General features: G+C 40.7%; 1 protein-coding gene across 4 annotated transcripts in view; it reads right to left on the bottom strand.

Annotated features, from left to right (window-relative positions):
• LOC116061351 (formin-like protein 1) overlaps nucleotides 1-12359 on the bottom strand; it is a 47006-nt gene that overhangs the window by 27202 nt on the left and 7445 nt on the right. For all 4 annotated transcript variants that reach the window (XM_031315502.2, XM_031315504.2, XM_031315501.2 and 1 more), the window contains exons 2-6: nucleotides 4126-4209; nucleotides 2558-2641; nucleotides 1503-1576; nucleotides 603-686; nucleotides 299-442 (exon numbers count right to left, since the gene is read on the bottom strand). In XM_031315502.2, the coding sequence (XP_031171362.1) occupies nucleotides 299-442; nucleotides 603-686; nucleotides 1503-1576; nucleotides 2558-2641; nucleotides 4126-4209 (470 nt within the window). The remainder of the gene's footprint in view (nucleotides 1-298; nucleotides 443-602; nucleotides 687-1502; nucleotides 1577-2557; nucleotides 2642-4125; nucleotides 4210-12359) is intronic.

Raw genomic sequence — 12359 nt, forward strand, 5'->3', positions numbered from 1 at the left:
TTACACAATGAGATTTGTGATAAATAATCATCAGTAATATGGGTATAATGACTAAGTGGGTAAAGGCAAATAATAGAACAGCTAGAATAGTCTGGGAGGTTCAGAAGATGTCATCACTTTACTGTAATGCAGCCTTTAAAACCAGGAAAAGACACTTATGTCATATTACGATATCCAAAATCTAAGATGATATCTGGTCTCATATCACAATATTGATTTATATTGATTTATTGCATTGACATTGACTCTATCTCCACCATTAGAACCCATGAATCATTACTCAGCCCCCTGTGCGTACCTGACTGTGAAGGCCTTGCTGGCCTTCGAGGCACTGTGACTAGGTGAGTTGCTGGCACTTCTGTTCAGATCTTCCACTGACTTGTCCGCAGTCTTGTTTTTGTCTGTGGGCAGCGTGCCATTCTCCAAAGTGTCCACGTCATACCTGTGAGTCACAGAATCAGAGCTCAAACAAATGTAGCCTGAGGTGGCATTCGTGAGATAGTTTGATACAGTTGTGGCTGTGTGAAGGAGATAAGACGGACGTAGTTAAGACTCGACTGTTCCAGGAATGACAGATAATGGTTTTTCAAGCCGATACGTACGTGACAACTCTGTGGGCAACGGACAGATAATCCACAAGAACATCTAAGCCTTGGTTCTCCTCGTTTAGGAACTCCTGAGCCCAGCTGCAAGAGGCAAATACATTTCCACTCAATGACACAAACTTTACAACACACTGTGATAGGACAACAATAAATCAAAAAAAGTCCGCCAATATCATCAATTTCAAATATAAATCATACTTTTATTTGCGTTTAACTAGAATTTAATAGATTTCATTCAATTAATTGTATGATTTTTCTTGGTGGATACTGGATGTTCAGTATTTCAAGTCCTATTACTTTTTATTTTCTGTACTGCGTTGCTTTGCTAGCGTCTTTGATAAACCAAGTCTAGCGTTAGGAACAGCAACATGTCACCGCCGGTCAGACCGACTGCTGGTTTGGGTGGTGTCATTTTCTTTAGTCTGTGGCCCAACAGGTACATTAGGTTTCCAAGCTAATTAGTCTATATCCACGATGTTCCACTTCCAGGATTGCTCAGGTGTCGCACTCACATTTCAGATTTTTTTTAAATCACAAACTAAAGTGAAAAACATGCCCTGTCAGACACAAACATCTTGTCTCCAACCAGAAATGTGTTCTATTAATACGTTTCAAAGCACCATTCAGGTATCACCTACGTTACGCGTTACAATTTTTATTTAATGTGTGAAAAATTATTTGCAGTCAACACTAATGTGTCCAAGAAGCTTTTTAAACACTCTAATGTAACATAGTGTATTCACGCGTAGACACACATCTTTATAATTTAAATCTCCTTCAGAGTCATTGTCAGAATTTATTTGCCCGACTTGAATTTGTGCGATATAATCAGCTTCTGTCCTCTAATAATGGTTTGAACAATTCGACAAAGCCTTTGTGAATCGGAGGGCGACTCACCCTATGTGATTGGTCCTCAGGGAAATCTCCAACTCTCTCAGGATCTGAGTGGACTCCTGGACACGTCTCTTAAACTGACAGGAACACACGCGGGGAAGTTGTGAAGTCAGTAAATGCTTCATTATTCAGAAAATGTAAAAGATGTCAGGGCAGTTTGATGGTGGACTTAATAAGCAATCACATTACAAAGAAAAGCTTCCTGACAGTGAAACAAACAAGCACTGTATTTTAAAAAAAAAAGTCCTCAATGGTCATTTAATAGTTCAACACATTCCTTTCCTAAATACTTTCTGATCTCCTGATCAATCATAAATGGATGAAATGAAATAGTCACAGCGAAACCTTCTTGCCAGAATCTAAATCTAAACATTTCTTTTTCACTGCGTCAGTTTTTTACTAGACAGTTTAACATCTACAAACATTACTATACTTATTAAAATAATAGAGTGATACATGAGGGAAACTGAGTAGGATTATAGATTGAAATGTGGAACAATCCAAGTTACAGACTACATACCTAAATGATTGTATGTATTTTTTTGCTTTTATGGACAGCTCTGCAAAAGCAGCAATGATCAACCAGCTGGGCACAGGTAGCCCTGATACTATTATCTGGCAAATGGTGATTGGAAATAGATAGTTTTTATCAATTTGGACGGCCAAAAAGAACACATTCCTAGTGGTTCGAAAACTAAGTCAGATTTAGTTTCTTCAATCTGTAGATTAAACCGTATTTAGTCACTAATGGCACCAGAAATAAGGGCGGCAGTTTCTGTTTGAGTGCTGGATAACATAGGTGTAAAAGGCAGCACCAGGTAGGTCAAACTTCATCTCTCGCAAATATTGATCAAATAAGATCAGATCTGAGAAACAATTCAGTGTACAGACAAAATGCCGGTGGTATCAACTGCTGTTTCCATTCTCTGCCACAGGAAGGTGAAGAATTTTATCAACTATATTTTTCCGGAAATATGGCGATAAAAGCCTTTTTTTTAACGTCAAACAGAAACTGAACTTTAAACTGAGGTGTGGGACTTGAGTTTGTTGGGTTGTACCTTCCGACTGACTCCTCCATGATCCAGATGACTTCTCAGCTTCTCCAAATAGGCAGATGGTGGATTCTTCACTTGAAACCGCTCCTGAACACACACAAACACACACACACACACACACACACACACACACACACACACACACACACTAGGGTTGCACGATATTGACAAAATGTGATATTGCGATATCAATATTAATTTAGATATTTTTAAACATGTAAAATTACAAAAGTTACCGGAAAACACATCAAAATAGATTCATAACAAATTAAACTTGTTACAACACAAGGTTTATTTCAACTGATGGTCATATTGGACTGGTACAACATGAACAAATAAATAAGGACCATGTCTACAGAACAGGACATGTTTTACTGGTTGGACAGTATTAAATATATAAATAAAGAGAACAGGACACAACTTTTCTTTCTCTTCTCTGATCCGTTCCGTTTTGTTGTCTCTATTTCTTCACTTACACTGTCACTCTGTCTTAATATGCACACGACGTGGTACGCTCCATAGGGTTTGTCACGTAGTGGACCTGTGCCCTGACGTGTACTAACATGTGCAAGTGGTACAGTAACTGGCCAATGAAATGATGATCATTATAGCGTTTCAATCGGGCTCTAAATCAAACACAACTAAGCCACACATCCAACAGACGGGATGCAGCGCTCCACAAAATATTGCATACTTATCAATTTCAATATAATATTGCAATAACGATATTGAGGCGATATATCTTGCACCCCCAACACACACACACACATGCACATGCACGCGCACGTGCACGCACACACGCACACACACACACACACACACACACACACACACTCACACCTCTACTTATATTTGATTGCGGTGCTGCAGTGAGGGGAAGTGGGACCCAGAGGGCAGAAATCAGCCGGGGTTTCACACAGGCAGTTTGATTACACAGTATCTCTTATGCAAATGGTTTCGATCTTAACAAGCTTCCAGAAGTGACTCTACAGTGGTGCAGCCGTTACACTAACACATAGTCCAGCTGAACCAGTCCTACTTTAGGCCACTGATCATCTATTTTTAAACCGTTTCATCAGAAAAAGAAAAAAAAAACAGTGACAGCTTACAAAGATCAAAGTGGAATCATTTGGCTTCCATTTTTGTGCAATAATGATAATTTTCCAATCATGTAACAGGTTGTTATGGACCTCCCGCTGGTTACTACGGCGATGTGCAATATTAATGAGCTTTTGTGTGTGTGTGTGTGTGTGTGTGAGAGCCTGCTCACTCTCCTGAAGCCTGGAGCTCAACTGTGACACCACAAATACAAATACATTGTGTTTATCTTCATACAAACTGTGTCCATCTGCGTGTGTGCGCGTGTGTGCGCGTGTGTGCGCGTGTGTGTGAGGATTGAGTTGTTTCTGATGTTTAGTATTCATTGCGTCAGTGTATATTGATTGGCCTACACTGCTTATACTGTCTGTCCACCGCCCACAAAACATGTGACTTAAAAAATTTTTTTTTTTAAAGGAAGCAGAGAGAAGAGCACGATGACAGACTGGGCTGAATCTAGAGAGCAGACCCACCTGGTCACAGATCAGGTCCCACTTCTTCTCGTTGTCATACTGACTGAGGATCTTCACCTTGTCTGGAGGAAGATTCATCGTATTCTGAAAACACAGAGAGAGAGAAAAAGGTGCAGAATATGTCGGAAAACGTAAATTTGCTGCATAGCAGGAAATATATTTATATGGACATTATTTAATCTAATTGTTTAGATATGAATGCCTGAAGGCCTGATATGAATCCTAAACTTAAGTTAGCCAATGATAGAAAGGTAACTACTGCTGCTTTAAGCATTTTGACATGATATGATTGGTTATATGCAACAAAGTCTTTGTGTACGCAAACACACACACACACACACACACACACACACACACACACACACACACACACACACACTAATTTCAGAAAATGCTTATATAAGGGGGCTTCTTTAGTTGTTACATGTTCAAAATGAATCAAAATCAACAGTGTCCATTATATTCATGATTAAGAAAAAGTAAGTTTTTAATTCCACTCACACACAAACACACACACACACACACACACACACACACACACACACACACAAACTGGGCTAGTCGACAAGAGACACCCACTCAAGGACGACACACAGTCAGCTATCTCCTCACTTTGCTGAAATGCTACATATCCTCCTCATATCTTATGATTCTCCTCTTTGTCTGCCCTCACACCCCTCCTGCTCTCTTAGCTGAAGCTGAGCGACTCCATCACGAGGTCAGTGAGAGCGAGGAGTCAGCGACACAAACTCACGTAGTCTGCTGAGGAATGTGCAGCAGTTTGGTTACTTTTACTTTACCCTCTGGGCCTCAGAGCTCAGAGAAAAGCCCCAGCTGAACCACATAACCTGATGTTGAATGGGAGTTGTTCTTTTTTTATAAGATGAAATAATTATACAATCATTTCAATCAGGAGAGACTTCGTGGCAGATATGCATGTATTGTACATATGCATAATATGAAATGTACAGAGTCTGGAGATTAGACTCCATTGTTATAAAATAATTTTTAAAGTGGTGAAGAAGCCATTTTCGATGGAGCCTAGACACAGGTGATGATGGAGAAGGAACCCGAAGACCGAACGAAGGAGCTGTCTGCCGGAAGGGGACTCAGGTTGCTGTTGTAGACGATGACCGGAGGTGGAAGGGGAGGAGGAGGGTTGCACGTTTGCCTGAAAAGACAGCTGACAGCATGGAGAGAAGACATTTAAAGCAGGATGTCATGCTGTGATTGGATCATGAACTTCGTGGCCAATTGGTTGGTTTACTGAAAAGTGAACGCCTCTGAACAGCTGAATAGTTTTAGGAAGAGAGCGGTGATTAGAAGTCTTCCTGAAAGAATTTACGCTGAGCTCCATTAGAGCTGCAGAGATTAACTGATTAGTTGTGCACTATTAAAGAGGCACTATGCAGTTTTGGCCATTTCTTCGCTGTTTTCTCGCTTTTTGCTCGCAGGTTTCTCTATAGAGCTCCCCCTACAGCTTCAGAATAGATATTTGGCAGCTCCTATGTTTACTTGTGTCTGACTCCTCCCTCGGTCAGTCTGCCGTTTCCTCTTTCTCTGTTCCTCTGACAATGCTTTCCTAGCTTTCTGCTTCTTTTTTGCCGGCTCAACCATGATGATAGTGTGAAAAACTCCATCGCTACCTTGTAAGCCGGTTCCTGAATGGGCGTATGTGTGCAGTGCCGTGAAGCAATTCATTACAACGTGAGACCTGATATCACGCCATACTTCCTGACGCTGAGGCCCAAAGTTGCGAGGGTGGTTTTTCCTCTCACAGGCGCTAGGGGGAGCGAGACGACCACCATTCAACCCGAAAAAAATCATATAACTATTCCAATGACTCTGAAGCTGTTCAGTTAAGGTAAATTAAGCTAAAAAAAACATGCATGTATAGTTCCCCTTTAAATTAATCGCCATCTATTTTAGTAATCGATTAAATGGTTGGAGTCATTTTATATGAAAAGAAAAAGTAAAACTTCTCTGATTCCAGCTTGTTAAATGTAAATATCTTCTAGTTTCTTCTCTCCTCTGTGACAGTAAACTGAATATCTTTGAGTTGTGGACAAAACAAGACATTTGAGGACGTCATGGTGGGCTTTTGGGAAACACTGATCCACATTTTTCACAATTTTCCACCAAACAACAGATGAATCGCCAATGGAAATAATTGTTAGGTGCAGCCCTAACAATCAAACAGTTTTTTGAGCTATAAAGACATTTATTTGATCTATTTCTGAGTTAAAAGCTGAGGCCATCTTGATACTGAAAAACAGGGGACAGCAAAATCCCAACTAGCACAGTAAATCAATGGTGTTGTGAGGCTGGATGTGAATCTGATAAATCAGGTCTGATGAATAGAGCTGGGTGGGTCAATACGTGCTGGTTATATCACAGAAAAACAATGTTAGTTTACTGTGGTACTTTTAGAGAAAAGTTTTAAAGCCGCTGAAACTTGCATTCAAGTATTTCTTTACGACATTAAATAATTATGAGTACAAAAGGGACTATCATTTTTTGAAAAAGGGGATCAGTTTTGGATCTGTGTGGGCACAGTAAGCAGCGTCCTGCTGTGGACGGGGGCAGCAGCTAAACATATTTTATATATTATATAATACATTTTCAGCGGTTCACCTTGCTGTCAGACAGCCCTTTACGACGGAGAGATGAAGCCGTTATCTCTGCTGTCTTCAAAGCCACCAGATTCCTTTGACAAAAACAGTCATTTTACCTCGCAGAACATGGGAGTTGCTGCTCTATCGCTGCCTCCATCGGTTAGTTTGGGATTTTGGTGTTTTAAAAGGTTAGGAGTAGTGCTGTCAGTTAAACGCGTTATTAATGGCGTTAACGCAAACCCATTTTAACAGCGTACATTTTTTTATTGCAAGATTAACGTTCTTTTTGGCCTAGCAAACTTTCACATGCTGTTGCAACAACTAGTAACTTTAGAAAAACTACAACACCACACCGGATCTAGCTAGACCGGAAACCAAACAACAGGCACACCGCACACACTTGTTTGGGCTCTCGAGCCGGCCAAAGAGTAGTAGGCTAACGTAACGTTTTGAGTGGATGGCGAGCGCGAGATGCCGTAATGGATGCCAATAAGATTCTGAATGGAAAGTTTACTTTTAAAAAGTTGCCAAATGGTTCCATTGACAAGACCAAAGTGATCTGTGTATTTTGTCGTGAACTGAGCTATCATCGCAGCACGTCCAGTCTGAAATACCACTTGATGGCCAAGCACACAGCTGATGGCCAAGCACACAGCTGATGGCCAAGCACACAGCTGATGGCCAAGCACGCAGCTGATGGCCAAGCACACAGCTGATGGCCGAGCACACAGCTGATGGCCAAGCACGCAGCTGATGGCCGAGCACGCAGCTGATGGCCGAGCACGCAGCTGATGGCCGAGCACACAGCTGACGGCCAAGCACGCAGCTGACGGCCAAGCACGCAGCTGACGGCCAAGCACGCAGCTGACGGCCAAGCACGCAGCTGACGGCCAAGCACGCAGCTGACGGCCAAGCACGCAGCTGATGGCCAAGCACGCAGCTGATGGCCGAGCACACAGCTGATGGCCAAGCACACAGCTGATGCCAATTCTCTGCCCCCTCGTCAAAGCCAGGCGACAAAAGCACAAAGCAAGCCGATCCACTTTTCCATGTTGATAACAGCATTAAAATGAGAAAGAATAATTGGACAAAAAGAAATCTAGGGACATTTAGAATAGATAAAAATGTGCGATTAATTGCGATTAAATATTTTAATCGTTTGACAGCACTAGTTAGGAGCTAACAAAACTAAGAAACTAACTGATCAAGGGAGCGGTGAAGCAGCAACTCCCATGTTCTGCCAGATAAAATGTCTGTTTAGGGTTCAACAATAAGGACTGCCCGATGGCCCGGGGCAGGTAAAATGCCAAGTCAGGCAAGTAAATATAACAACCTACTTGCCCATTCGGGAATCATCGTATCATAACCATTTGATGTTGGCCAATCAAGAATTGTGTTGGCACTTGATGCTTTTGACATTTAGTTTTTACACTTTTGATGCTTTCAACTCTTTTTTTCGAAAAAAAATGTTCAACATTTTTGAATTTTTTTGACAGTTTTTTTTAATGTTCTTTTTACACTTTTTGAGTTTTATCTTTTTAACTTTAAGAGTCTTTTGAAGCTTTTTTTGACGCTTTTTTGGATGGGTTTTTCCCCCCTGTTTTTTTCAAACTTTTTTTTCAATGTTTTTACTCTAGAAAAAGAAAATTGGGCCAAAAAGGGCAAGTAAAGATTGGCTTTGGGCAAGTAGATAGTTTTCTTTTTACTTGCCAGACCGGTAAAGTGAGAAAAATCCTTAGCGTTGAACCCTGCTGTTTTTGTCAAAGGAGTCTGGTGGGTCTAAAGAGAGCAGAGATAGCGGCTTCAGTTCCCCGCCTGACAGCAAGGTAAAGCGCTGAAAATATTCTAAATATAGTGTACACTTAAACTGACAGAGATGTTTTAGGTATATAAAATATCTAAACTGCTTTTCTCATAACCAGTCACACAAATAAAGCACCAATAAGAGTGCACGTCAGCATCTGACCAGATAATCACATCAGTCCCTGGTGGAGAAGGTGAAGCCACTCTATTCTAGTGGGGTCAGAAATGCAAAATACCACCTGTGAGGGAACACAATCGAGTTTCATATTTAAATGAGTGTAATTTTCATCGCTGATGGCCGTGGGATCGTTTTACACACACATGATAAGTGTGAAAGCATGTTGTCACACTCAAATTGGCACTCTCTCCGTGACAACCTGCACAATAATTGCCTCAGTGTGTTCCAGGCTTACAAATCCCTCCAACTCTGCTTCAACGATGCTGATTTAAGTGGCATTCAAAATTAAAAGCCAGTGACATTTACACCTGCTATTAACATGTATGCTGAGTGTATTTAGCACATGAGGTTAACCCTCCTGTTGTCCTCGGGTCAAATTTGACCCATTTAAAAAAAAAAAAAAAACATTTCAGAAATTTGGGGTTTCTTTCAACCAAATTGTCAAAGAAAATAACGTGGATGGTTCCATACAACCATTACTCTTCACAAGTAAAATAAATGATCAGTTCACTACTTTCATTGAATTTGGGTGTTTTATTTCATTTTATCGTATTCGAAAAAATAAAAAAATAAAAAGTTGAAAAGACGTGACAAAAACATCCAAAAAAAATCGCTGGAAAAAAATCGACAAATGAAATCAAAAAAAATTGCTGGAAAGAATTGTACAAAATCTTTGGAAATAGTGACAAAAAACCTGAAAGAATCTACGCTTTTTTTAAAGAATCGCTGTGAAAAAAAGAAATCGCTGAAAAAAATCGACAAATAAAATCGAAATAACTGCTGGAAAAAAATCCGACAAAAACGTCGGAAATAGTGACAAAAAACCTGGAAAAAAAATCGACAAAAACGTCGGAAATAGTGACAAAAAACCTGGAAAAAAAATCGACAAAAACGTCGGAAATAGTGACAAAAAACCTGGAAAAAAAATCGACAAAAAAATCGGGTAAAGTGACAAGTTTCGAAAAAGAACAACAAAATGTTGTAAAAAAAAAAAGTTTTCATCAGAAAAAACCAAAACTTACGTGGTCGACGGGAAGACAACACAAGGGTTAAAACAACATTGACAACAGAACATGAGGCTCAAAACAGCAGCAGGGAGACAATGTGATGGATTCAGCACACAGAAGTGGGACGGTTCTGTCGATACACAGTGATGCATTCCTGAATACATAAACGTGCTGACTATCCCAAAAGGACGGATCAATGGAATTATCATGTGAACAGAAACAAGCTGCGTTTGCAGCAGTGGCTGAATAATTACTGCTAAATCTGGGTTCTCCTTCCTCTCCCTGTTTCTCCCGTCTCATGCAGCATACGACTGTGTCTGTTTCGCATGTAATCTGATTCCAATGTATCACATTAAAATCACATTAAAACACATTTCTCGATCAATATATTTATTTGACAGGAAATAGCTTGGAGTTATATGTTCCCATCATTGCTGAATGCACTGTAATATACATTTAAGATGAGAACGAGACAAGCTTCAAATTTAAATCTCAAAGATCACTCTTTTGTTCTCTTTGGCGGCACCTATGGCAATAAGTTGTAATCACAGTTGTGTTTTGAGATCTCACTTGTTTTGAAGTTTCATCATCTAAAAAATTATCTGGAGTCACACTTTTCTTTCAGACATATTTCATTATCAGATGTAAGCATAATCCTGCTAAATGATTTCTAAGCAAATTAAATGTAGAAGTGTCAGGTGTAAATGTGTAAGCCAAGATCGGCTTCAAACTCATTTGTAGAGATAATGTCTCTAACATTCTGTTCATTCAGACGAGTTAAAGTGGCTATATGTAACTTTCAGTTTGTGTTGATTCTAGCGGTCGCTTTGGACAAAAGCGGTAGTGTTTTTACTAGGGATGCACAGAATCCAGGATTCGGCTTTGGCTTCGGCCGAATATTGGGCTTTTTGACGGGGTTCGGTTTCTGCCGAACATTAGAATTTTTTCCCACCGAACCGAACCCTACGCTTGCACTACGCGCTGGTCGATGTAATGACGGCGCCGTTGATTACGGGAAGGTGTTTACGTAGGTGGAGCGTTCAATGCAGTAGGCTGTGAGAAAGTGGAAATGGAACTCGTGAGCAGAAAAAGTGTAGTTTGGCAGTACTTTCAGTCAAAAGAAGGCCATTCAAGTCCAGCTACATGTTCAATTTGCAATGCTGATTAGTCTGGTGGTGGCAAAGATCCTAAACAATACACAACATCACCGCTGTTACAACATTTGCGTATGAAACATCTGAAAGAATACGAGTTGTGATGAAGGAATCTACAGACAGCAGCCAAAATGCAGCAACTTCAGGTACGGCAAAGGAAGGACAGTCACTGTTTACTTCATTCATGTGTTTACTGTGTTAATGGACTGGGGATGGGAGGAGGAATCGATTTCAGATTCGGCAGAATCTTAACCAGTGGAGTCAGTATTCGGCCGAACCCCAAAAATCTGGATTCGGTGCATCCCTAGTTTTTAACCACACCCGCTGTGGTAAAGTTCTTTTCTTTACGGTGATGTATTGCCCACTGTATAGTACTGAGTTAGCGAATGTTTTCGTCAGACAGAAAATCATTCATTTTCAATAATTGAATAAGTTACAGATGCATCGTTGCATTTCAAGTGTTACATACGGTAACTTAACCTACTTTGGATGTATCGTGAGCTAAACCGGGTAACGTTATCACTGTCACTGTGTCACGAGTCAAAGCATTAAGAGATTGTTGTAGCAACCAACGTAGTAATAACTTATATAGCACATTTCATTAAACCCATTGACGCTTTACACAAGTACAGGGGGACAAGGGACAAGAAAATAGTAGGCCAACACAAACATGGACTAAAAGAAATAAAATGTCCGTGCTAAAAGGAAGGGGGGGAGGGTAATGTAATGTCGGCTACTAACGTACAACTACATCGCGCATTGTAAAGTTATTTTATGAATGAAATAGACATAAAATTCCGTGTGACCACCACGGAAAACAATGCCAATGTAAAGTCAATGAGAAGATGACATAGCATTAGGAGCGAGGATGGTAGCGAGTAGTATGAAAGCCCGAAAATCCGTGTAGGGAGGTTTGTTGGGGTGGTGGATGGGTCAAACAACACAGGACTTTCACCCCGGAGACCGGGGATCGTGTCCCGTGTGTCACATTTCCTAAACCCAAGCGTCCCATTCTTCTTTTCCTAAACCCAAACGTCCCGTTGTTCTCCCGCGTCCCGTTATTGTTTTCCTAAACCCAACCGTTTATTGTTTTCCTAAAACCAACCATCCTGTTCCTCTTTTCCTAAACCCAACCGTCCCGTTGTTGTCATGCGTGTCATGGAAACGTAAGCCCACCCACGACCTTTTCCTTAACTTAAGGGGCTGCGTTCCTTTCACGGAATTCTTCCGTGGGCCCATCACAGAATTTTTTGGGATTCCATGAAACTGCCACAGATTTTGAGTTAACCATGTTCATTTCACGGAATTCTATGAAATCAGGTTGATAATTTACAATCCCGTAACTGTCTCCATCTGTTGAAAGCCTGACCGAGATTGACTCGGTTTCGCCTTTCCTCTTTCACTTTCCCTTTTAGCTTTTAGTTGTTCTTCGTTTAATTTCCTTCTTTTCTGCGATGGCCCTGCCCCAATATCAGCC

This window comes from Sander lucioperca, chromosome 22 (genome assembly GCF_008315115.2).
Source record: "Sander lucioperca isolate FBNREF2018 chromosome 22, SLUC_FBN_1.2, whole genome shotgun sequence".
NCBI lineage: Eukaryota > Metazoa > Chordata > Actinopteri > Perciformes > Percidae > Sander > Sander lucioperca.